The sequence below is a fragment of the Neovison vison genome, chromosome 13, assembly GCF_020171115.1.
Source record: "Neovison vison isolate M4711 chromosome 13, ASM_NN_V1, whole genome shotgun sequence".
Taxonomy (NCBI): Eukaryota; Metazoa; Chordata; class Mammalia; order Carnivora; family Mustelidae; genus Neogale; species Neogale vison.
The window spans coordinates 142,667,612-142,695,293 of record NC_058103.1 but is presented as its reverse complement, the minus strand read 5'-3'; the positions used below and the strand labels follow the sequence as shown (position 1 = coordinate 142,695,293).

At 45.3% G+C, this 27,682-nt stretch overlaps 1 protein-coding gene across 5 annotated transcripts in view; it reads left to right on the top strand.

Annotated features, from left to right (window-relative positions):
• Positions 1–27,682, top strand: part of SV2B (synaptic vesicle glycoprotein 2B) — a 188,345-nt gene that overhangs the window by 136,250 nt on the left and 24,413 nt on the right. For all 5 annotated transcript variants that reach the window (XM_044230517.1, XM_044230519.1, XM_044230522.1 and 2 more), the window contains exons 3-9: positions 7,284–7,464; positions 7,781–7,932; positions 14,838–14,971; positions 16,267–16,356; positions 23,151–23,261; positions 24,069–24,157; positions 26,810–26,974. In XM_044230517.1, the coding sequence (XP_044086452.1) occupies positions 7,284–7,464; positions 7,781–7,932; positions 14,838–14,971; positions 16,267–16,356; positions 23,151–23,261; positions 24,069–24,157; positions 26,810–26,974 (922 nt within the window). The remainder of the gene's footprint in view (positions 1–7,283; positions 7,465–7,780; positions 7,933–14,837; positions 14,972–16,266; positions 16,357–23,150; positions 23,262–24,068; positions 24,158–26,809; positions 26,975–27,682) is intronic.

Genomic DNA, 27,682 nt, shown 5'->3' with positions numbered 1-27,682 from the left:
ATAGCAAACAGGCATATGTGCTAGGAAAGAGGGAACAGTATATTGCTGAAGGACCAGCAGGGAGGGCAGAATTTCCTTTGGAACAGGGGTTCTGGAAACTATGGCCCGTTTTTGTACGTTTTTAAAGGATTGTGAAAAGAAAAAAAGGAAGAAGATGACTTCGCAGAGACCACAGAACATCTGCAACGTAAACTATTGGCAAGTGAACTATATTTTCTCTGCCCCTTTAACAGAAGAAATTGGTTGAGCCCTAGTTTGGAACATCAGGGATGCCTCTCGAAGGAGATGACAATCTGGCAGCTTAAGTATGAGTCAGGAAAAAGAAAAAAAAATTCCCAGGGAAGTTTTATTAGAGGAAACTTGAAAAATGTTTTAGTTAAAAAAAAAAAAAAAAGCCAAAATGCTTTTTATTGGAACCTGGCTCCTGCTTCAGGTACGGAGGAGGGAGGTGCTTTTAAAGGGCATGCTGCTATAAATAAGTTTCTTCTGCTAGTCTCTGTCCTTTCATATATGGTTGGTTTGATTTTAAAATACCACCAACTTATTTTCATTCTTCTTATCCTGTGGCTTTCTGAGGTCTCAGCTGGTTCTCTGCAGCCCTGCTCAGAACCACAGTATCAACTTTTATTAATTGTGCATTTACTTTGTGCCGGGTATCGGGCTAGGTACTTTCCACCAGCTGTAATCCCATGTCAGCCTAACAACCCTGCAAGACCAGCACCTGACTTTTACGAAGAAGGAGCAATGATCAGGGATGCTGAATGGGCTGCACATGGTCTTGCCGTGGGTAAATCCCGGAGCCAGGACTCACCGCCGGACCATCTTGCTTTCAAGCTTTTCCTTTGTGTGGGTTCCTCCTCCCTCCACAGAGGCGTATTTCATTTCCTCTGCGATGTTATCACGGGTTAAAAGCCCTTCTCACCCTCCCACATCTACCTCCTTCATCCCCCTCCCACCCTCCTCTGCAAGAAACAGTTTTCGTTTTTAATTTCCTTAAAAAGCTCGTGTATTGGGGGGCATTTTCTTAATATTGCCAGCGAGGTTGTGGAGTGGAACGGAAAAATGATAGGGTTTCCAGTTTTCTAGCTAGTCCCTTATCTGCTTCGTGCTAAAGTAATTTTTGATAACTCCATTGCATTTCAATTATCCAAATTTATTGTCTTAATTTCCTCTGCTAAAGACAGATTTTAAATGAGTTTAATAGAACAGCCATTTCAGAGGCATTGTTAATTTTATATCTCTCTTCTCTGTGATCTGCCCTTTTCCCTCCCATTCTTCCTTGTCGGAGCCTGCCAACAAGTGCAGAGGAGAAAAACCTTCCTCCCTGGCTGTTCCAGGCTGCAGACCCTGTGAATTAAACTGACAAAAGACAGATTAACAAGAGAAAAACAGTTTATAAGCACATGCAGTGGCCAGACACAGGAGTCATTCAAAGGGATGGCAAAGACTTTGGGCTTACCAACTTCTCTAAGAGCAGTACATTTGTAGGGAAGGAAGGAGATGGAGGAAAGGGCTGGTAGGATTCCCTGAGTGGCGAACGGGGCAAACTCACAGAAGACAAGGTTGTTTAGGAAGGATTGTTCTGTGGGTCCCTCTTGGTGCTGTCTCTGGGCTGGTAAGTGCCTGCAGTGATTAAAAGCCTAAGTCTGCTTTTAGGCATATGTGCAGGAGGGCAGAGAGCTTTCCCTTGGGGTCTGCTGTTTCTCAACCGTTTTCAGCTCAAAATAAACCTTAGACCAAAGCAGCACGTTTGGGGGTTGGGGTGGGGGGAGGCATATTCTGATCCCTTGCAACGTCATTTTGAGGAACTCTTTACTGTTTTTTCTAGTTCTTCCTCTGCCTTGGACAGTAGCACCAGGCTCGGGGCCAGGAGCCCAGAAGCATGGTGCCAGCAGCTCCTGAGCCAGCAGGGAGTTTCCAGGAGAGTCTCTGCCCTGATGTGGGGCTCGGCATCCTCAGCTAGTAAAGCGAAGGAGTTGGACTCAATATCCAATCTCTATGCTGCATCAGTTTGCTGACGTGTCTGCCTCGGTCAGGGCGTAGTCAGAAGACACAACTCATAACTAGTTATTGGAACAGAGAGAATTTAATATAAAAAATGATGAGTGGGGTGAGCGCACCGTGTTTATAAAGTACCCCGAGATAGTGAAGGCAAGCAAGCAGCAGCTGCCACCTGGGACTGGGGGAATAAAGGGAAGGGAATGGAATTATCATACCTCATAAGCCCTGAGAAGGGAGCTCACGGAGCTGTAGCTCAGATCTCTAGAGAGGGGACCCTCGCTGGCTGGTGTTGGTGTGGGAGAGGAGGGGAGAACAGGATGTGGCTGCTTCTGCTAATTGGATCCAGCCGCTCCCGTGTGGCACGGCATTGCTGCTGCCTGGTGATCAAGGCAGGGGTGGAATTCACGGGAACAGAAAGCACAGGTCTCTCTGTCTCTGTCTCTGTCTGTCTGTCTCTCTCTCTCTCTAGTGCCCCCTATTGGCAAGGCCTAGCAGCTCCTGGTGGGCAATGCACAGGTGTTGGTGGACACTAAGGGCTGGTAGGTGGTTTCGGGGCTGAGTGACGATAGTTTAGTAACTGACACAATGTTCATGGCCAAGATTGCACACAGGTGGCCTAGGAGCTACTTTTGGTCCCTGGCCACGTATGGTCCCTAGACATGTCTCCTGTAGCATTCACGATAGTTTAAATCAAACATGTGTGTCTGTGTTTACTTTTAAACTCTGAACATGTGCTTCCTGCGAAATCCACACATCATTGTTCGTGATTTATATTTTTAAAAGGCAGATGAGTAGGAAGGCAGCTTAGAAGTTATCTAGTCTTCAGTTTAGATGTGTGGTGGTAAGGCCCTTAGAGGGTGTGAGAATTTCCTCCCAAATCTCACAACCAGCGAAGGAGATTTGGAGGTTCTACGGCTGGGATTCTCATCACTACCCCTTCCTGTGCTTCTAGGAAGATGTGTGTGCTATGGCCTCCTGTTGTTCAAGATATGGTCCATGGGTCAGCAACACCAGCCTTGTTAGAAATGCAGAATCTCAGGGCACCTGGATGGCTCAGTCAGTTAGATGTCTGCCTTCAGCTCAGGTCATGATCTCAGGGTCTTGGGATCGAGCCTCATGTCAGGCTCCCTGCTCAGCTGGGATTCTGCTTTTCCCTCTCCCTCTGCCTCTCTGCCTTCCTTATTCTCTCTGTCACTCATGCTGTCTCTCAAATAAATAAATAAAATCTTAAAAAAAAAAAAGAAATGCAGAATCTCAGGGTTGCCTGGTTAGCTCAGTCAGTTGAGCATCTGACTTTTGACTTTGGCTCAGGTCATGATCTCAGCGGGCTCTATACCGGGTACAGAGCCTGCTTAAGATTCTCTTTCTCCCTCTCCCTCTGCATGGCCTCTACCCTGGCTTGCGTGTGTTCTGCCTCTCTCAACTGAAAAAAAAAAAAGAAATGCAGACTCTCGGGCCCCACACCAGACTTGCTCAATCAAAATATGATTTTAATGAGCTCCTCCCATGATTTATGTGTGCGCAGTAACATTTGAGAAGTGCTAAGGGTAGTTTTATTGAGAAAAGGAAACTAAACTTTAATTGGTTGCTAGTGTTTTTCTCTGGAGTGGGACCAGGGTAAGGCGTGTGCAGATGGTTCTCAGCCAATCTCCTGACCACTCCTTTGATTTCTCATCTCCCCTCCTCCCAATGTCTAGGCCCCCACACGTGATGCATACAGCCCCGTGCACACACATAACTACATGTGCATGCATCCAAAGATGCATACGTGTTCTCTCTCTCTCTCTCTCACACACACACACGAGCCATTTATGAGGTGGTCTCCACTCTACTGTCTCACCTCTGTGCCTCACCACGTTCCCCCACGTGCACTCTGCTCTACTCACACTGAACTACTTGGGTGCCACTGCCTAAACCTATCAAGTGTTCTTTTTGCCTCTCTGTCTTTTGCACCTGCTGCCTGCCCCTGCCTGGGACGCACTACGCCCCCCCCCCCACCAAGATGGAAACCCGACCAGCTTCTCTGTGACCTCCACCCAAAGCACAATGACTTCTTTTGGAAACTTGCCCACATTGAGTGAAGTGTATCCAGGCTGAGTTCCTTCTCTGAGTTTATATAATGCCCAGCACATGCTTTTATTGGAACATTGTTTCTCATCAGGAGATGATCATATAATGTATTGTTTTACGCCTTGAAAGGAAGGAACCAGGCCCCACTTAGCAAGCCATTCTGGGGATGAGCAAACAAGGAAAGATTAAACTTAATAAAGAGCCAAGAGATCTGTCTGGTGCTTATCTATAAAGAACAGTAAAGTGTAGTAGTTAAAACATCAGCTCTGAGGTTGGAATTTCCAGATCAAAATCTTGGTACTCCCACTAGTATGTGACCTTGGGGAACCACTTTGACTCTCTGTGAATCAGTTTCTTCCTTTATCAAGCAGGAACACTAGTATCTACAGGGTTGTTGCGAGCATTAAGTGGGACCAGCAATGCCTGTGAGATGCTTCAAGGGAGCCAGCCTAATGGCGGGGGCTCACTCTGTGTGTGCTACCTTGGCGCTGTGATGTGATATATTAGGCCCTCATGATCTAGTGCCATATTACTCATCCGTTTAAAGCACCTGTAACATTTGCTTTGTAATTTGGGCAGGACTCTCTCCCTCCCTTCCTCCCTTCCTTTCTTCAACATCTATTTCTTTATCCCAAATGTTATTGACCATGTATCATGAGAATATCGTTCTTTAAGATGAATGGGGTATTCTTGACAAGAAGTTGAGCTGAGGCCAACAAAGTTTGGAAGCTAAACAGACCTAACCTGGAAAGAAATGTTCCCTCTCTGCTCTGGTCTAGAAGTCTAAATTCCCAAGTACATGGGCTTATGTGAAACCCTACTTTATGTTGGATTGGTGGTGACATCCCTGTGGTCCATCTAAAAGGGAGAAAAGAACAGGGCATCTCAGATACGAGGCTCCTGACCTTGGCCACCATGTTAAGTGGGTTACCAAGTCAGAGGAAGTAGAACCCAGTTCTCTCCTAGGGAGGACATGGTTAGGCGTGGACAGAATTTGGGTCTTTTCCAATTGATTGGGGTATCAGATGCTAATCGGAAACCAACATGGAGATCAGGATCTCAGGACCAGGCACAAAGCCAGTTGTGTGGATTGGAACCAGGTAAAAGTAACAGGGAGGCTATTGCCTGACCCTCACTCAGGCTTATGTGGTGAGCATGAGTCATGGCAGCAGAAGATGGATGTAAGCCCCCATCAATGAGTAAGGCAGTCCTGCTGGACACAACTCACAATGGCTAAGAACTGAGCACGATTAAGTCTGCAGGGAACTAGATGTTAGAGACCGTGTGTTGGTCAGGGCTGGATCGGAGATAGACTCATAGTCTAGCAGGGCACATTATTACGACACAGCATGACACATAATATGAGTTGTATTTGCAAGTCTTGACTCATTTTCTGAAACACAAGTGTTGGTGACCTAATATTAGTGGGAAATTACTCATCACATTTTCTGAGCTGGGAGACTGGTGAAATAGGGTGGAGGGGGGGACCCTCACCCTATTACTTCTCTGTGGGTCCTCTGAAGATGCAGAGAAATGGCAGAACCAGGAACATGGACTCACCAATTTCCCCCAGACATCCCCATGGTTGACTTTTTTCAGGTCTTTGCCTGAATGTCCCTCTCAGAGAGGGCTCCCTGAACCATCTTCTTTAAAATTGCCACCTCCTACTCTGGTTCTTCCTATTTCCCTCCTTCATATTATTTTTCTCTAGAACTCTTATCAGTCACCCACTAACTGTATATTTTACTCATTTATTTATTATCTCTTTCCCCCAACTGGAATATAAGCTCTGTGAAGCCAGGGATTTTCATGTGTTTGGACCCCACTGTAACCCCAGTAACTACAAGAATGCTTACTTAGTAATAGACATTTAATAGATACTTTGTAGACTCCTAGATATATTCCATGAAGAAACAGCATAGAGGGAAATGTAAAAGGAAATAATATCTTCCATAGCATAAAGCTAAGAGTTACAACCCAGGTGAGTGAAGAAAATCTTTGTGAAGACCGTTGACAACACCAAAGTTAAAATTTCTTTTCATCTCATAGAATCAGACGATAAAAGAAGGAACTCTGTCATGGGGAAGATAAAACAGAGCGTAGTCGAATCTTTCCTTTTGGGGACCAGCTTCAAGTTCATTAACCAGCTAGTTGAAGCTCTTTGTTTTATGTTGGCCCTTTTTGACACACATCTGCATAAATAAAGCATCTGCAGGTCCAGAGGCTTCCTTTCTGAGAAAGACAGTTCATTTTATTTACAGTTAAGGCTGGGGAAAGGATTCTTCCATAGTTTGTATCCAGTTATTTTCTCCTGATGAAGGATGGTCTGCAAAGTTTCCTCCTACTTCCCCGCCATCTTGTTCCCCACCCCCTGTCCCCGGTCTGCAAAGTTTCCTTCACAGGTAGAGTAAATCACTATATACTCAGCACCATTGTTGATAATTAGTAAAAGCTCGGTATTTAGCAGGAAGGAGTTGTCTGTGTGCTTCTGGAGATAGGCCACGTCTGTGAGGGTGCTGACTTTCACTGGAAGACCATAAACATGACAACAATCTATGATATCTTAAATGAACTGATCTTATTATTAGAAGGCAAATACAGGTTGCATATGTTGAAGAAAGGAAGGCTCACTGCTAGTCTCTTCTGCACTCCTCTAAGGAAGCTGAATATAGGTTATAGCATGGAGGAGGTCTCTTTTGGGAGTAACAAAATAGCCAGGCTTGTTGGAAATTGCTGTTTTACGCTTTACTACTTTTTTTTTTCCTTCCCATGTTCCTTACACCCTTTTGGCCATTTTTTTTCCTGGAAATTCTCTCTTTAAACTTACCCCAGCAGGTAAGGATTTTTATAACACAAACACTCTTTTTTGCTTAAAAATAAAATGACAGCACTACCTTCTGCAGACTATGCCTATAAAGACCCACCTTCAAGAAAGGTGCATCAGACTGATCTACGGTTGATTTATTTTAGGATGTGCATGTATGTATCAATCTGTGAGGCTATTTTTTTGGATATCATTCTTAAGAATTTGAATTTGTACAGCACTTCCAATTTGCCGTGAACATCTGTCGGAGTCCACCTTTTATGTCTGGGACACGGGATTTCTAGAATGCCTAAAAATAGGCATCGGATTTTCTAGCACATTGCATGGTTTCTGATGTCTTGTCTCTTCTTTCCTCCCTCTTTTCTCTCCCTCCACCCCACTCCTGCAGGGCTGATAGTCTACCTAGGAATGATGGCCGGGGCCTTCGTCCTGGGGGGCCTGGCTGATAAGCTGGGGAGGAAGAGAGTCCTCAGCATGTCTCTGGCCCTCAACGCCTCCTTCGCCTCTCTTTCCTCCTTCGTGCAGGGATACGGAGCCTTCCTCTTCTGCCGACTCCTCTCAGGCATAGGGTACGTACATGTAGGGCTTTGCTGGACCCTGGCATACCCCTGGCATACCAGGGGTCCATGCCCCCTGCTACTCGAGCTCTCAGTGGTCCTTCCAGAAAACCTTGGACTAAGTTTTGTGTTTGACTTCAAAGATATTATGTCAAGGCTAAACCTTAGAAAAAGGTTGTAAAGTCAGTGTTTAAGGTCAAATAAACCTGACCCTGCCTTGGTCGGTCTTTCAAATTCACAAGGGTGGGGTATAAAGCAATGAGGCTTCTGCTATGACCATTTTTAGCATATGACTCGACTCTTTCTTTTTGGCATTTTCTTTATGCAGGATTGGGGGTGCCCTGCCCATTGTTTTTGCCTATTTTTCTGAATTCTTATCTCGGGAGAAGCGAGGAGAACACCTTAGTTGGCTGGGCATCTTCTGGATGACGGGGGGGATCTACGCGTCTGCCATGGCCTGGACCATCATTCCACACTATGGTGAGTGCCCAGCCCTCGCATAGCCCAGGGGCCCTTGTAACTATAGTACCTGCCTCCGACGACATCTCCCGTCCTTAGCATCATTCCCCATACTCACACACGGTTCCCTTATGTGACTTCGATCTTTCTATGGAACTTCCAAACCTGGAGACACCTCACTAGTTTCAATACACACATCTCTCTGGAGATAATACAATCTGTTCTTTCTCCCTCCCTCCCCTTCCATTACTTTCTTCTTTTCTTTTTTTTTTTTAAGATTTTATTTATTTATTTGGCAGAGATCACAAGTAGGCAGAGAGGCAGGCAGAGAGAGAGAAAGAGGAGGAAACAGGCTCCCCGCTGAGCAGGAAGCCTGATGTGGGGCTCGATCCCAGGACCCTGGGATCATGACCCGAGCCACAGGCAGAGGCTTTAACCCGCTGAGCCACCCAGGCCCTCATCTTCTTTTCTTCCTTTTGTTTGAAAGAATGTTGATCTTTATCTCCCCAGCCCTCCTCCCCCAGGCAAGTTAGGCAGTTAGGCTTCAGGGACCCCATCTAATAGATGATGTAATAGAAGCCAAGAGATGTTAATGACTTCGTCAAGGTCACATCCCTGGCGTGACCTTGAATCTTGATGCTCTGCCTGTCTCCTGCCCCCACGCAGAGCTTTGTGTACTTTCCACTCAATGCCTGCTGTCACTCCTGTTTGGCCACAGAAGTGGAGGAACCCTTACAGACAAGGTCTTGGATTCAGCCGGGACAATTTTATTATCCTGGGTAATTGCAAAAACCGGATTTTCTGAACAGAGACCTGGCAACGCTTACTTTCACAATTGGTTTTGTTAAGAGTAAAGTAGGGAGAAAGCAGCAGTTTTGAATTTGATTATTATGTCTTTTGAGCATCCTGGGCAATAAATGCACATTAGCATCCTTCAAAGTTTTTTTTTTTTTTTCGGTAAACCAACGATGATGGGTGTAGGCTTTGTTCTCATTTAGAATCCTGCAGACAACTGCCCTGAAGCTAACCAGTGCTTCTCTACGCATGGAACTCCTTGGTGTCCTTGCTTGAAATCTTATCTTCTTTGTGTATTCTGAGGTGATGGAGTCTCCATCACCTTTAAGAAGAAGCTTTGGTGTAGACAATGCCTACTCTATTAGTTAAAGTGACCCTGGGTGCGTTATGCTGGTAATCTGACAAACCCTGAAATCTCAGTGATTTAACACAATAAAAGTTTCCCCACTTGTAAAGTAGGGCAAATGTTTTGATCTGCAGCTGGCTTTCCTCCATCAGTAATACTGGGGCTCAGACTCCTTCCTCCATGAGACTAAAGTCTCTGCTTAGAGAAAGACCATAGGCAGTTGTACATGGGAGGTTCTGAAGAGCGGGCTGCCAAGTGGACCCTGTCCTCTCTACTTACAACCCACAGGCCCCAAATTGGTAATACGATCACCCCTACTGCCAAGGACCCTTGGCGATGTAGTCTTGCTGTGTGCGAGAAAGTAGAGGAAATGGATTTGGGAAAAGTAATCTTTGCCCTATCTAGTCTTTGAGAACCCACTGGGTTTTGTACAAGTAACAGAGAGAAAATAAGAATGGGAATAATGAAATAAACAGCTGAAGCATTTTCCAGATAATCCTGTCACCAAAAGCAGTTCTCCATTATTTTATTTTTATTTTATTTTTTTTAAAGATTTTTATTTATTTATTTGACAGACAGAAATCACAAGTAGGCAGAGAGGCAGGCAGAGAGAGAGGGGGAGGCAGGCTCCCTGCTGAGCAGAGAGCCCGATGCGGGGCTTGATCCCAGGACCCTGGGATCATGACCTGAGCCGAAGGCAGAGGCTTTAACCCACTGAGCCACCCAGGCGTCCCTCCATCATTTTAGATACAAAATCATATTACCCTTAACTAACATCCTTTCTCCACTCTGCCCTTCCCCTGAAGGCATACTTGACACACACAGTACACTCCATGCATTGTGCTGTTGGTTATATGGGTCAAAGGAATCACTTATCCTCCCCTAATTCTTGCTATATTATTTAAAACTGTTAACTAGCCCCAATGAGTAAGCTAAGAAACTATTTCCACATTTAAATTAAGTGAGTAAAAAATATTTTGGGTGGGTGCGGGGGACAAATAAAATCTTAATAAAAGTGGAGTCAAAATAGCGGTGCTGTGTGATTGGGGACAAGTCACTGCATCTTGTCTGGAGTGAAGAGGGAAGGAAGCAAAATGTAGAATTCATGCTAGCCGTCATGCGCGGTAATTCCTGGGATGCAAAGGGGAGTGCTGAGAACAGGTTTAAAACAATTCTGGCACTCGAGCTAGCTTCCTTTCCTGCAGCATCAACAACGTTAGCGACCTCTTTGCAGACTGCTTGCTCCCCAAGGGAAGCCTGCCTTCACGCGGGACCAGGGAGACTCCCACTGGCTCAGCTTAGGTCATATGCCCATCCTCAATTATACCCCAGAGGATTCTGGGTCTGGATTGGTTTGGTGTCTAGATACTTCCTTCTTCAAATCCTGCATGGATTGGAGTGGGGGAGGTCTGTCCCACCCTGGCCACGTGTCTGCCAGATGATGGGGACCACAAGGTGCCGGGTGTTATAACAGGGCCACTCACAATAGTCACTACCTGCTGCATCACCTTTTCACTTTGCTTTGCACACACAAGCACACACCCATGTCTGGGGTATGGTTACTAAGAAAGCGATTCAAAGAATCAGGTTGGAAGCATGTTGGCCAAGACTGAATGGGATGCCCATGGCAGAGGGGCCACGTGGCTGGTCGCTGGTCGCTGCTGGCTGACATCAGGGCTTGTGATTCAATATTTTACCCCAAAGAGATAGGATGTTTCTCCTGTTTGCATATGAAATCTGTGACTTTTATGTCCCCCCCCTTTTAAAAAAGGGTTCTTTGTTTATTTATCTGACAGACAGAGAGCACAAGCAGGCAGAGAGGCAGGCAGAGAGAGAGGGGGGAGCAGGCTCCCCGCCAAGTGGAGAGCCGGATGCGGGACTCGATTCCAGGACATTGGCATCATGACCTGAGCCTAAGGTAGAGACTTTAACCCACTGAGACACCCAGGAACCCCTTTTATGTCCCTTTTAAAGAGTGAAAGCTCTTGGGCAATTAGGCTTCGTTGAAACAATCACTAGCTGGACAGGGAGGGGGGACCCACCCGAGAAACATGATAGACTAGAATCACAATCTAACAGGAACGACTGTTTACTTTAAGCCTCATTTTACCAGGACCAGATGTTTCGTCCAGACTGAACCAGACATTTGATAATATTTCTCAATGTGCCCAAGACATTAATGCTCTAACACCCCTCCACTCAGCAGGGACAAGCCAAGGTAACTCCAGAAAGGAGACTGGTGTTTGTGTACAGCTTATGCAACCCATTTAATTGCTTTTGCAGGGATGAAATGATGGGAGGCCTTGGCACCGGGAATTTGGGTGACTGAGTCATTGAGAAAGAAAATTACAAAAGTCAGAATGTTTTCCTGGGAACTCATGGTCACAGCCCAGAAAAAAATTGGATATATTATGGAAGATTAATGCCTATTGTGTTCAGCACCACCAGCTGTTTGTGAAATCCTGACAGAGAAAAGTAGGACAAGCTAAAAGATCAGTGAACAGAGCCATCCCTGTCTCCAGATTAATAGTTGTTCCATATATTTGGAAACAGTGCACTGTTTAATTTTATTTAATTTAAGGTCCCAAAGACTACCTCATGAATGCAATAAATGCAGATTATTAAGATCACCATAAAAACCGCAGAGGCATGAGGGAATAATGTATTTGAGATAATTTACACATATTACCATAAAGAAAAATTTGTCTTAGGCAACATACTTTATAAACATACCTACTTCTTCTCTCCTTTCCTCATTATCCACCTGAGTTTGACTGCTATGTAGTTTTGATCAACTTGACTTCTAATTCTTCCCCAGTAGCTTTTGGACATGAGCGGGGATATGTGTAAATAGTACTATGGTTTTATCTTCCTCTGTCTAGTGCTGCCGTCAGGAGAAAGGAAAGGGTTTTTTTTCATTCAAATGAAAACCAACAAACCCCAGGGAGAGCATGCTGTGCAAAAAGAGGTTTGATTCTGGTTGAGAAAGTTGGATGATGTGTGTATCGTGTGGCCAAATGTGTCACGGCGGCTTCAGTCCCACGTTTTCCTACCCGAGATTCCCCCTGGTGAGCCCTTGAGTTGCACAGACTAGGAGATACCAGCAGAAACAGCTGTCAAGTAGAGCAAGTTGAAATGCAATGGGCTAAGAATCCAGGGCAAGTAGAGGAACTTGAAACACAAAGAGAGGAATAGAGCGTTCAAGACATTCACTGTTCACCACCCAGCTGGCCCCATGGTATATGTTTACTTCTAGACATACCCCATTTTATTGTGCTTCGCAGATAGTAAATGGAATAGAGATTTTCATGTCGCAATAACGATTACCCTCCGAACTTTAGAAATCAATGCATTCATTTATACAGTTTTGTCTTAAAAAAAAAAAATGCTGTTGGCATTGTCTTTGGAGCTACTTGGAGTGGCATGATAAAACCAAGTCATTGTATGACCCAGGATGATTTGATCATTTATTTGTTTATTTTTAAAAGATTTTATTTTATTATTTTTAAAATTAACATATAATGTATTATTTGCCCCAGGGGTACAGGTCTGTGAATCGCCAGGTTTACACACTTCACAGCACTCACCATAGCACATACCCTCCCCCAATGTCCATAGCCCCACCCCCCTCTCCCTAACCCTCTCCCCCCAGCATCCCTCAGTTTGTTTTGTGAGATTAAGAGTCTCTTATGGTTTGTCTCCCTCCTGATTCCATCTTGTTTCATTTATTCTTAAAAGATTTTATTTTTATTGATTAATTTATCAATTGAGAGAGTATGAGTGGGGGGAGGGGCAAAAGGAGAGGAAGAGAGAATCTCAAACAGACTCCCCACTGAGTGTGGAGCCCCATGTGGGGCTCGACCTCACGACCCTGAGATCATGACCTGAGCAAAATCAAGAGTCAGATGTTTCACTGACTGAGCCACTCAGGCATTCCATAACCTTGGATTTTTTTTTTTAAACAATTATTTTGTTGCTGATACTCATCTATTTTAGTCAACAACTTTGGCACTGAATATCATATAGCTGTTTCTAAGCAAATCAAATCTACCCTCAAAGCAGAGGAATTATTATTGGCTGTCAGAAGGTTTTGCAGTTAGCAAATCTGTGATGGTGGTGTTATCTGCCGTCTATAGCTGTGAAAACCCCCAACACAGTAATGGTGTGAGAGAGCCAGGATTTGTACTCTGATCCCCGTGATTGTGAAAATAGAGGCTCTTTCCGGTGCTATCCATTCCTTAAAAGAGGGAATTTATGACCCATGAGGATATTTGAAATAATGTTTTGCAGATCCAGAGGCAATTTCTAAAAATGTATTTTAGAAATGCTTTCAAGGGGTAGCCTAGGTAGCTCAGTCAGCTAAGCATCTGCCTTCTACTCAGGTCATAATCCCAGGGTCCTGGGATCGAGTCCTGTCTTGGGTTCCCTGCTCAGCAGAGAATCTGACTCTCTCTCTCCATCTTTCCACCACACGACCCCTGCCACTTATGCTTGCTTTCTCTTACACTCTGTCTCTCTCAAATAAATAAAATCTTAAAAAAAGAAAAAGAAATGCTTTCAATGATGAATGCTAATTAGGAGCTAATCCTATCTTCATTTCCATGATGATAGAATTCATTTGAATTTAGAAGCCCTGTCTTTTTAAAATTTAAAAAAATTAATATAGGCATACCTTGGAGGTACAATGGGTTTGGCTTCAGACTACTGCAATAAAGCAACTATCAGATGAATGATTTGTTTTCCCAGTGCATCTAAAAGTTATGTTTATACCAAACTGGAGTCTAGTAAGTGTGCAGTAATATTACATCTAAAAAAAAAGTACATACCTTAATTTAAAAAATACTGCTAAAAAATGCGAACCATCATCTGAGACTTTGGCCAGTAGTAATCACTGATTACAGATCACCATAACAAATGCCATAATGCAACAGTATGAAATATTTTGAAAATTGCCAAAATGTAACAAAGAGGCACAAAGTAAGCAAACGCTGATGGGAAAATGACGTCAGTGGACTTGCTTGACCCAGGGGTACCACAAACCTTCAATTTGTAAAAACTGCAAAATCTGAAAAGCACAATAAATTGAGGTATGCCTATATTATGACTGATAGCGCTTTTCAGAGTGTGGTCTCGAACCCTTGGCATTAGAATCACCTGGAGCTGGTATTGCCCTTTGACGTGGGAAGAGGGAACCCCACGGTCCTAAGCCCCTGATCTGGTTTTCCTTCCTAGAAGGCAAGAGGTCTGTGAGGTACGATCACCTCCGGGTTCCTTTCCATCCAAATCATGCTCTGGGTACTCAGAACCCAAGAATTCTGCTAAACTCTAGGAATCGTGACCAGGACACCGATTCTCACTGCAGTGGAGTGTGATGGGTTCACATGTATGCGCACGAGGCCCTTCACTCGGTGGAAGGGGCCAGGAGAAGAAATGAAGGGGGTCTCAAAAGGATAGATCACCACCTGGCCTTCCAGATCCTTACTTGTCAAGGCAAGGGGATAGAACATTTGTTATTAACAGTTTGTTAGCTTGAGTTTCAGTGGCTATAGAGAAATAGGGGACGCTGCCGAAGGCCCTACACATGTCAGGCCTGGCCAGCCCTGGGGGGTTGTTGAGATGCACATTCCCATGCCTGTTCCAGACGTCTGCCTCAGAAGCTTTGGGAATAGTCAGAGGTTTGCATTTTAACCTGCTCCATGGGTGAGGTCTTGTGCCCTCCTTTGAGAGCTGGCGCTTTAAGGTCACTATAAGGTCATGTCAGAAATCCTCTGACTGTTCTCCACAGGCTGGGGCTTCAGCATGGGCACCAATTACCACTACCACAGCTGGAGAGTGTTTGTCATCGTCTGTGCGCTGCCCTGCACCGTGTCCCTGGTGGCTCTGAAGTTCATGCCAGAGAGCCCGAGGTTCCTGCTGGAGGTGAGTCCGTAACCCCCATCCCCACCCTGTGTGAGACCCATTGGCTGCCCCCCACTCCATCTTGCATGTTGCACACCACCCCCACGTCAGCCTGCCTGGACCATCGTTACTTCTGGCTTTAGTGCCATCTGTGATGGCTGCACGGCCTGGATTCACAGACTGTCAGAGGCAGAAGGGGCCTCCTGAGGCTGCTTCCAGCACCCCCTCTCTCCAGAAGATCTTCAAAGCTGTGGGATGTTTTCTCAAGTTGCTACAGTGAGATCTGTGGGAAAATGCGCATCGCCCCAAGCCCATCAGGACTCTTGACTATCCTGGACCCCTCCCCACTGGAAAGCTGCTCCTGGTGTCTTGAGAGAAGAGTCCTTCCAACTTGGGGGGCCGCTTGTGTTTGCAGGGATCAGACCAGGCAGGGCTTGCAGAGGAGCCATAGGACTTGAAGGCTCCTACACCTCCAATTCCGAGTCCACTCGTATGTCTCCTTCTAGATCTTTCTACAGAGTGATCATCCTTGTCAAATTCCCTTGTTCCCCATTGTCAGGAACAGACACCGCAGGGAGTTTTTCTTTACCCAGGGATCTCTCACAATTTACCCTTTGTGGTGTGTGAGTTTTCTAGGGCTGCTGAGACAAAGGATTCTGTCACCAACAGAGTGGCTTCAAGGAGCAGAAATTGCATCACAGTTCTGGAGGCTGGATGTCCAAAATCAGGGTGTCCGCAGGGCTGCGTTCCCTCGGAAGTCTGTAGGGGAGTCCTCCCTTGCCTCTTCCAGCTTCCAGTGCTTTGTTGGGACTCACTTGGCCTCCTGTCTGCGTCATCTCATGCACTGGCCTGCCGCGTCTGTGTATTCACATGCTGGCTTCTTAGAAGGACGCCAGTCGATCTAGATTAGAGGCCCACCCCATTCTGGAATGACCTCATCTTAATGACATCTGTGGCAACCCTGCTTCTAAACAGGGTCCTATTCCGAGGTCTCTGGGGCTGTGGGGACACAATCCATAACAGGTTGCTTCTTTGCTTTCTCTGGTCAGGGAGGAACGTGGATGCTACCCAGCAGTCACTCGACCTTACAACGAGGCGTGTTGTACTATGGAACGGGAATAGTGTGTAGAAGAGGCATTACCTTAGTATCCCCCCAAGATGGGCTGGGGACAGAGACTTGTCCCAATCCTTCCCAAGCCCTGGGTGGCAGTGTGTCCAAGTCTGATCACCTCACACTTAGGGTTGGACACCCCCCATAGGGTTTCCACCCCTTGTCAGTAAAGGTTTTCTTATGCCTCTTTCCTTGCTTTTACCAGATGGGCAAACATGATGAAGCCTGGATGATTCTCAAGCGTGTCCATGACACCAACATGAGGGCAAAGGGGACCCCCGAGAAGGTGTTCACGGTGAGTGTGTGGCACCCATGGCAACAGGAGGAGGTCACCCCTCTTTACTCTTTTGGCTCGCTAACAAATGAATTTTATTATATTATTATGATGCTGTATTAATTTGACAAAGAGAACTTACCAAAGGGAGAATAAAACCCCTGACATTCCTATTATTGTGTCCTAATTATTTGTTCAGGTTGATAGATATCCTTGTTAGCACTAATTGTTCAAAAAAAAAAAAACACACTGAAAGAAAAAACTAGCTGTGTTTATATGGGGATAAGGATATGTACATATATTTATATCTATCTATCTATCTATCTATCTATCTTTAGATAGATAGGGCAGGGAAGGAGGGGCAGAGGGAGAGGGAGAGAGAAAGAGAATCTTAAGCAGGCTCCAAGCTTAGCACATGGGCTTGATCCTACGACCCTGTGATCCTGACCTGAGCCCAGATCAAGAGCCGTTCGCTTAACCAACTGAGCCAGCCAGACACCCCCCCATCTACTTTTTTAAAAGAGTATTCATTAACATTCTGTATGTTGTCTCGTGGCATTCATAATTATCTTTTTAACCAACATTAGTGTTGGGAATGTTAACGCAGTCTTCCTAAATATGTCCTGAATGCTGGAAATTTATTTACCCCGTCTTATTACTTTGTTCCTGTAAATATTGTCACAGTGAGCATTTTCACACACATAGTTCCTTTCCCTTCATGTTCTCGATTTGTTTTCCAAGAGAGACTCCTAGAAATAAAATGAGTGGCTGAAAAGCACTATAATTTGTATAGCTTTTGAGTTATATTGCCAGATTACATGATTACATCTCAATAAGGTTGTGCCCGTCTGCTGTGCCACAGGCAACAGGATAGCCATTTTTCTCCTCCACCCTTACCAGCATTGGTGCTTAGCCTGAATTTTGTTTCTTCCTAGTTTATTTATTTATTTATTTATTTTTTAAGATTTTATTTATTTATTTGAGAGAGAGAGACAGTGAGAGAGAGCATGAGCGAGGAGAAGGTCAGAGAGCGAAGCAGACTCCCCATGGAGCTGGGAGCCTGATGTGGGACTTGATCCCGGGACTCCAGGATCACGCCCTGAGCCGAAGGCAGTCGTCCAACCAACTGCTCCACCCAGGCGTCCCTCTTCCTAGTTTAAATAGTGAAAAACTAGTGAGCGATGATTTCCATGGAGATGGCCTGTTAGGTACTAGGATCTGTGCTCCCCGACCACGCTCTATAGCCAGGGAGGAATGCCTGCCCTGGTGGGTGCTTGTTTTGGATAACTTCCCTTCAGGCTGACTTCAAATCCATTTCCACTAGGAAGCCCTCCTGGGTTAACCTTGACTCTTACTCTGATTCACTGCTTTTGCAGCTTTGGCCTCTGCCATTGACTCTGGACAGCATACTCCTCCTTGTTCACTGCTGCTTAGAAGCCCCGGTTCTCAGGCAGGACCACGTAGCTAAGCATCTGCATCCTGGAGCCTGACAGTCTGGGCCTAAATCCCAGTTTTGATACTTTCTAGTGGTGTGGCCTTAGGCAGGTACTCCCTTGGCCTCAGTTTCTCTATTGGGAACAAAAGGATAATAATATCTACAAGTATCGTTCTGGTAAGGATTCAGTTTTTTGCCTTGAAGCAGGGGCTGCATAGTTGTTAACTATCATTCAAAAACATTATGACACAGGGTGTGCTCAGTCAGTGAAGCATCTGCCTTTGGCTCAGGTTGTAATTTGAGGGTCCTGGGGTTGAGTCCCACATCGGGCTTCCTGCTCAGTGGAGAGTCAGCCTCTCCCTCCCTCTGCTGCTCCCTCTGCTTGTGCTCTCTCTCTCTCTGTGTCAAATGAATACATAAAATCTTCTTTAAAATTACATGACATATTTTTTCTTAAATTAACTCAAGCAAATAAATTTTGTTGCTGTGCAATGGCCTACTTCCCTCAATTCCATGCTCCTAAAAATATCTAAAATATGGGACCAGTGCTTTTATCACAAACATTTATTGAGAAGCATAACCAACAGAAATAGTTGTGATGAAAGATGTTAATTAAGGATGTAGATGGCTCTCCCCAGTCCCCTCTCCCCACTGCTGTCTGTGCTGGATTATAAGGCTGCAGCTGGACTGGAGGTGTGGACACCAGATGTTAGCGGGGCTCCCCCGCCCAGGACCTGGTGCACTTGGCTCAGTCCTGCCCCACCCACCGTCCCGTCACTCTGCTGTCCAAGCTCCTGCTTCTTCCCGAGAGATGTCTGCGTGGTCTTCTGTCTCTGCCTCAAGCCTCTGAATTCACATCAGCCTGATTGGATTGTGTGTCACATCAACGTGGTATGAAACACACACACAGACACAAAGATGCATACACATCACTCACAGACACACACGCATCATACAGACACACACAGACACATGTATACAGATACGCGCATGTACACGGACACACACATCACACGCGCAAACACACATCACACACACATACACATGTATAGAGACATACACATGCACATATAGACACACACACATCATATAGACACATAGAAACATAAACATACATACAAACACAGACACACATATACAGACATATACACGTGTATAGACACACACACACATACAGACATACACAGAAACATGTAGACAGACATACACATGTGCAAAGACACAGACACACACATCATACTGACACACAGACACATGTATATAGACGTACACATGCACACAGACAGAGAAACATGAACACATGCATATACACACACATGATACAGACACAAGGAGACAAACACAAACACATACATACAGATACACAGACATGTGTACACAGAGCTACACATGTACACACACACATCATACAGACACATAGAGCCATAAACACACACAGACACGCACACACACACATACAGACACATGTAGGACACACACATCATACAGACACATACACATATCATAAACACACAGATACAAAAAGACACATGTATACAGACCTACACATGCACACACAGACACACATCATACAGAAACATAGAGACATAAATGCACACACCCAGACACACACATCACACAGACACACAGACATATGTATACAGACATACACATGTGCACAGACACACACATCATACAGACACCCAGACACACACCCATCATGCAGACACATAGACATAAACACACACATACAGATACACACATCACACATATAGACAGAAAGACACATAAACACACATACACACATATCATATATACAGAAAGACACATGTACACAGATATACACATGTGCCCAGATACACAGAAACACAGACACACCTCACTCATACCAAGTATTTGCCAGTTTAATAAACTCCGTGATGATTCGAGAAACTTCCTCCCTGCCCCATCCTCCCTCTTTTCCTCCTCCTTTTTCACCTTCCCTCTCTTTCCCCTGTTCTCCCTCTGGAATATGGCAAATTCTCCTTGGCTCACGCAAGGCTCACACACTGGTCTTCCCTGGAATTCCCTGACCTGTCAAGCAGTGTGTTAGTGTATTTATTCGAAGCAAACCCACAGCTCTGCTGAGAGAGTCCTGATGGGTGACGGCTCTACCCCTCATTTGTACGCCTGTCCCTGCCTGCCCAGGAGACTAACCTCTTTCTGGTCTTCGTCTTACCCTGGTGGCCTGTGCAGCGTCTCATACCCAGTGGCTTCCCTGACTCTTGCTTCTGGAACAACCACTTCTAAATCAACCTTGTGAGCTTGCCAGACTGGGAGTCCCTTTCAGAGAAGTGATCCCACATTCTCTCCTCACAACGGGGTTATCCTTAAGCAGCCTGATTTTGAAGAATGAGATCTTGGCAAGGAAATCAACAGAGCCTCTCCAGTTTCCAAAGGCAGAAACTAAGCCTCTCACTTGAGCTCGAGAGCCCCTCCCCTCCGGGATGGCCTCACATCCCCAGGAAGTCAGAGATTCCAGATCCCAGAGCTGGAATGTGAACCGTGGGTGGGCACTCTCTCTTACCCCACCCTGCAGGCTAGCCGTGCGTCCTCACCTCTGCTTTTAGTAGTTTTCAACTCATGCGAAGGAGAATCAGAACGGTTATGGCTTCGGCATTCCCTGCTGACTTGGTGATCATATTAATTGGGTAGAAGTGGATGACTGGTTGGGCCAGGGGCAAGAAAAGAAAGAAACAACCGGAAAATGTTGACAGGTTAGAGAGCAGAAGCAATCAGGAGTGAACTCCTTTCTGATGGGGTTAACTGCTTGGCTCCAGAGTGCTCCCCGCAGCAAATAATGCACTTCTTTTTTTTAAGATTTTAATTATTTATTTGACAGAAATCACAAGTAGACAGAGAGGCAGACAGAGGGGGTGGGGGAAGCAGGCTCCCTGCTGAGCAGAGAGCCCGATTGGGGGCTCGATCCCAGGACCCTGAGATCATGACCTGAGCCGAAGGCAGAGGCTTAACCCACTGAGCCACCCAGGAGCCTCAAATAATGCACTTTTGATTGTACTTGGAGATCTACAAAGGCTAGGGTCCTCACCTTCACCTTCATGCCGCTGGGGTTCAGGACTCCTACCCTGAAATACGGGCACCTTGGCATACTGAATATCTTAAGCGAAGGAGTTTGAGAAAGTGCCAGAAGTAGGAAGATCACTCTGACCTTTCCCACGGACCCTTCTTAGGTCATAGATCTCCTGTGTGAAGTGACTGTCCCTGTACCAGGAGGAAAGAAGACGTTCTTATCACCAGAGATCGGGGGAGGGTCAAGGAGGCTGCATCAGCAAACCTTGTTACATCAATTCTTTCTTCCTAGTTACTTCTTCACCATTTACTACCCTAAGCCCACACCCCTTTGTCATGTTAATTCCTCACAAGCTCATTGTTTCGTGGCCTCAAAGGTATAAGAGTTTTCTGCTCTGGTCACATCTTCAGGCTTTCATTCTCTTTGGAAGCCTCCCTTGTCTGTGTTAAAATTCGATAAAATGTGTAGGCTTCTCTCCTGTTGATCTGTGTTTGTCAGTTCAATTTTCGGACGCAGCCTGAGATGCTTAGAGGAGCCGGGCAAACTTCTTCCTCCCCTCCGAAGCCCTAGGTTTCAGCCATCCCATTGGCTGGCTGCCTCACAGGCTTCTGATCTGCCACCTGGCAGGTGTCCCCAGTAAAACGTTCTGCAGGGCTGGCGTGAACACAGGCCATATTTGATACAGACCCCAACAAAAACAGTATCTTAGTTAACTGTAATTTAGAGTAATTTTGCTTGAGGCTGTCCATTCACCCACTCCCAAATCCCTAGGGAATAGAACAGTTTCCCCCACCCCCCCAGGAGTGCCAAAAGGAAAAACATTGCACGTGAGCAGATATCTTAATGCTTTTGAATATGATTTTTGACATGCTTCCTGATTTGATGTCATCCTTGCTCTGTGGCCTCTTTTGACCGCAATGAGGGCTCCTGGGCTCCCTGGGGGTGTTTGACGGCAGGAAGTCCAGCTCCAACCAAGCGTTTTGTTGCAGACCCTGTGTGTGTTCACTCCCCTGCGTCCTTGTCAGAGCCCAGACAGAGAGATTTGCGGAGGAGGCACCCCTGCGGAGGAGGGTAGGATGGACCTAGGAGGCTCTCAGGAGGCTCTCGTACCTCCCAGTTCCAGGAAGAACATGGATGCTTTTATCAGACTCTCAAAGGGGGCACCCAGCCCTCCCCAAAGTTTAAGAATTACTGTTTTTAGGGTTTAGAAGAGCACAGCCATGCCATCCTAGACCTCATGCTCAGAGTTAGAGTCTGTTGTCGAACTAAAACTTTTTTTCCCTAGACAATAGTTCATTGGAAGGGGTAATGGCAATTCTGATTTTATTTTTTTTTTTAGTGTGCTCCCCCATTTTCCTCTGAATAAGTCTACAAGCATGGACCTTGCTAACTTGGCTAACCATCTCCTTAACATGATGGTTAGTTACAAAATCCAGTGGTTGCTTTAAATACTAGGTAACTTGACAATCACTGTCTTGGTGAGTCAGGATTGAAAATTGGGGCTATCTGCCAACACTGGACAAGTCAATGCTTTCTGGGGCCCTTTAGTGGGAGAGCCGAGTTGTATAACCCTATTCCCACTCCCCATTTCTTTGATTTCCATTAGAAAAGCCAGAGACAGCAAGGAGGACATGATTTCTCCTATTCTGGTGTGCTTCTAAAACATCTTAAGTAGTAGGGAACCTGGGTAGCTCAGTGGTGAAGTGGCTAACTCTTGATTTCGACTCAGGTCACGATTTCAGGGTCCTGGGATGGAGCCCTGCTTCAAGCTCCGTGCTCAGCGGGGAGTCTGTGTGAGGATTCCCTCTCTGCCCTCTCCTTCTGCCCCCTCCCTGCTTGTGTGCATGCTCTCTCTCCCTCACTCTCTCTCTAAAATATATAAATCTTTAGAAAAAAAAAATCTTAAGTAGCAACCTCCTCCTCCCCCAAAACACACACACCATTGCTTGCATGGGTTCTAGATTTCTGTGATGTTAATTGTTAATACCTATTAAGGACAGACTTGTGAATTTTAAGGTGGGGTCAGCTCTACTGTGGGCAAATCAGATATACATGGTAATTCAGCATATTATCACTGATGAATATAAATTTCTCAAAAGCATCATCTAGTCAAAAGATGGATTCATCTTGTCTACAGGGGGATATATCTCCCTGAGAAAGAGTCTTTAAGAGAGGCCATGTACATCTTTGGTTAAGAATCACAGAACTAGAGGATCGTCCAAGTCTCCTATAGCCTTTGATATGTGCCATAAAATTAGTTACATTAATTAAACATTGAAAAGCCTGATACAGAGTGGGGTTACGATTCTCTAGACCATCTTTGCTTTGCAGGTTTCCCATATCAAAACTCCCAAGCAAATGGATGAATTCATTGAGATCCAAAGTTCAACAGGAACTTGGTACCAGCGCTGGCTGGTCAGGCTCAGCACCACTTTTAAGCAGGTATGATTGGGAACATGTGGGGGGTGGGAGGGAGGACATCTGGAACCCTGTAACTTCGGAGGATGAAGGGTAAAGACCATGAACACCCCCCCATTAACCCAAGGCGGTGTGATGGGGAAGGAAGTGCCCTGGATGGAACGTTTGGGACACGGTTGTGCCTGCTCGTCACCCACCATGTTGCTTGAGCCAAGTTCACCATGACTTCTCTAAACCTTAGTTTCTTTTCTTTGCTCTTCCTTCCCAAGGCAGAGATTTTGAACACCGGTGAAATGTCTACTGTTAGTAAACACCCTTCTGTCTATGTAATCTGTAGGAAGAAAGGAATGAGTGAAGGAGATGGCCCTTTGGGGTGTGTTGGTGGCTTTTGAGAAAGTCTCCAGGAAGGGCAAGGCCATTTCTCTGGAGAAGGGCCTCCTGTAGCCAACTCAGCTGTCAAAGCACCGAGGCCACCGATGAATGGTTGAATGGTTGTTAAGTGTTGAGAATATCACCCATTCCCATGGGTAAGGAGCAGAGCTCACTACCCAAGGTTACCCAGTGTCTTGAAATCCCAACTTATTGTGCTTTTGATGATGTATGATTGTGTTCCCAGGGAAGATGGATGCTCCAGGACTGTCATATTAGAGGCAGAGGCCAAGCAGTAAGAAGAGAAGAGGCTTTGTTATTTGAACGGATTTGCTTTCTCTAAGAGATCTTGTTGTCCATTCTCTCTTGGGATCCTAGAAAATTTATCAGAAAATCCTAGAAATGAGCTCTTTCAAGTCACAAGCCTCTTGATTTAATAACCCTTCTATGTGTGGGTTACAGGTCTGGGATAATGCCCTCTACTGTGTGATGGGGCCCTACAGGATGAACACGCTGATTCTGGCTGTGGTCTGGTTCACCATGGCTTTAAGGTAAATTCTATCATAACCTCTTTAACTTCCCTAAGCCTCCAGCACCTCCTTTGTAAAGCAAAGATTACAATTAGTTCTAACACTTAGAATCTAGAAGCTTTTGGCTGCAAGTAAAAGACAGCCCACTCTCATGGCTTCTACAACAAGGATGCTTTTTGTCCTTTGTAATAAGAATCCCATAGAGAGGCAATCTTCACGAGGGGTTTCAGCCCCAGGCTCCATCTCCTGGTGGCTTCTAGATGCCTATGCACTTCTTGGCCTCCTGTCAATGTGGGAACATGTCCCGAGGAGGAAGAGGCTGCCTCTCTCTGAGCTTCTTCTTGTAACAGCAAGGAAGACTTTCTCAGGAGCGCCCCCCCCTACACAAACCCTGCAGCCTTTCTCTCTATTACCCAGATGTGTGTCACACCCCTAGTGCCAAACTACCTGGTGAAGGAGATGGGCTTTCCCAGTGACTGCAGACTAATCAGGGTTTGTGTGTGGGCTAAAGATATTGTTAGCTTTCCTGAGGGTTGATACCCAAACATGATCTAGTTTCCAAGGAATGAGTAGAGAACCAGTACTGAGAGGGCAGCTGTCAGTGGCATTGTGGCTGTGGGATAAAACAGTGAGACTCTGTGGCACTATGCCCTACGATAATGAAGATAGAGTGTGTTGGAAATGGTGATTAGCTGGCTCTTTTCTTAAGTGGTAGAAGAGTCATTTCATGCACCTCCAAATATCATGACCCTCTTTATGCCACTTAAGCCACTGAAAGTGTTATGAGGCTATTTACTATATCAAGGAAGCGCTTGCATTAATTTCTGGCACTAAGTAAGTACTCAATTAATTGCTACTATCAATGAGGAGCTGTCAATGAGATTTAAAACTTTCATCTGTGAACTTGCTTGGTTCACCAACACCTGTGCCCAAAGGAAACAAAATGGGGTCTAATGACCTCTTTGACTCATGGAGGAACATGCGGAGACATGGACCTCCTGTCCATGAATAGGTACTGTTTCTCAGTACCTATTCATGGAAACCCAAATGAGTAAAGTGAAGAGGAAGCTGGAGACCCACCCACCCCCACTTATTCAAAGTGAGGAGGGAACATTTCAGAAGCCAAAGATGGTGGACATGAGGATTCAATTCACTGAGAGTTCTAAAATATGTCTTGTTCATACTTACTTATAGCTGATTTAATTTTGTTGACTAGATAATGCATTTTAAATGTTGAAACAACCAAGAAATACATGTACATAGCTTTCCGTAGTGTAGCACCACACGGTCTTCAAACAGAGCCTTATTGCTAGACTCTTGGGAAGTCCTGAGTTCTGTTTTGAACAATACATTTTGAACAATGAATAATTGTGTTTGTAAGCAACTTTGTACTTGAGGGAGCTCATCAATAGAATAGGTTTCTAGAAATGAGATTATGGAGTCAAAGGGGATAAATCCAACAGTGTTTTTTTTTTTTTTTGACAATACTCTCTCCTCCATGTGGTATTGTACAATTTTTCCTGCAGTGTATGAGAGCATCTGTTCACCTACAACTGAGTAGTTCAGAATGATAATGGTGTGGCTTTAATTTGCATTTTTCCTATTATGAGTGGGACAGAGCATCTTTTTTATTTTTTTCCCTTAGTCACTTATTTATTTATTCATTTATTTTCAGCGTAACAGTAGTCATTGTTTTTGCACCGCACCCAGTGCTCCATGCAATCCGTGTCCTCTCCAATACCCACCACCTGGTTCCCCCAACCTCCCACCCCCACCCCTTCAAACCCCTCAGATTATTTTTCAGAGTCCATAGTCTCTCATGGTTCACCTCCCCTTCCAATTTCCCTCAACTCCCTTCTCCTCTCCATCTCCCCTTGTCCTCCATGCTATTTGTTACGGAGCATCTTTTTTAAATGTTTAGTGGCCAGTTTTTTTCTTTTTAAAGATTTTATTTATTTATTTGACAGAGAGAGGGATCACAAGTAGGCAGAGAGGCAGGAAGAGAGAGACGAAGGGAAGCAGGCTCCCTGCTGAGCAGAGAGCCTGACACGGGGCTCCATCTCATGACCCGAGCTGAAGGCAGACGCTTTAACCCACTGAGCCACCCAGGCGCCCCCATGGTCAGTTTTTTGAGTTGATGATCCTGAGTTCGGCAGGTATAAAGTCAGATCATCTACAGGTGGATGTAGTTTTGCTTCTTGCTTTGCAATTTTGTATCCTTGCAATTTTGTATCTCTTTCTCCTGTCTGAGTTAATTAAGCCCTACGGTGTGGTGGTAAAGAATAGTCTTGATAATACATGTCTGGGTCTTGTCCCTGACATGAGTGAAGATGCCCCTACTCTCCACATGAAGTGAGGTCTGTATTTTCTTACATGTTAAGGATGTGCCCACCAATTCCCAATCTATTGGTTTTTTTTCTTTTAAAATCAGGAATGAAATTTTTTTTTAATCAAATGCCTTTTCAGAGTCTATGGAGAAGGTCATGATTTTGTCCCTTAGATCTGTTCATATGAGGAGTGATAGGATGGCACATAGTAATTGTCTTAATTTCTAATAAAGAACCGTATTCGTACATTTTAAATGAGCTTGATTTACGTCACATTAGGGATGCAGACTCTGATCACGAAAGAATTGCCTATCGCGGCTCGAATATTCTGTCGTCTCTTTTACAGCTACTACGGACTGACAGTTTGGTTCCCTGATATGATCCGGTATTTTCAAGATGAAGCCTACAAGTCCAAAATGAAGGTGTTTCTCGGTGAGCACGTGTATGGTGCCTCCATCAACTTCACGATGGAGAATCAGATTCACCAACGTGGGAAACTCGTGAATGACAAGTAAGTGAGAGACCATGAGCTTTCCCCAGATCGAGATGGTGGTCTGTGAGGATTGCTCTTGGGAGAGAAGCTACTGGAAAGAGAATTCAATATGGCAGGTGAATGATCTCCAAGGTTCTTGGAGTACCTCAGAAATACAATGAGGCCTAGTGGCCTCCAGGCATCCTTAGTCATCTGACTAGAACTTATTCATCCAAGGATAGAGACATTTGACTGAGGAGAGGCAATCAGACCAATTTTCCTGAGGCCTCACACCTTTCATGGAGATGTGTACAGGACTGTGGCCTCCTACTGCTGCCTGCCTAGAAAGAGGGCCCAGAGGGTCGAGAACCCCATACCAATCTACTACCTGGTTTTTGAGCTTTTTCTGTGATCTTAGCTTCTCTAGAAGCAAATCCAGAGGATAATATGACACTACTTTATGTTATTCTTTGACCCAGTATTACCTCCAAGGGTTGGTCAGCATGGCCCATTGCCATCAAGAGTGTTGTTCCGTAGGGGAAAAATGAGTGGTGTATTGGAAGAGTCCTGCCCACATCTTTGTGGGGCTGCCTCCTCAATCCCTTTTGCTTCTCTTCCTATTCCTAGGGCCGATAAGATGGACAGTCCATCCCCCCACTGGGCTTTAAGAATGCCTCTTTGAGGCTGTGCTCTACAGGACCGCCCTGCTCCCGCCTGTGGGTCAGAACACAGTCAATTAAAGTTGAC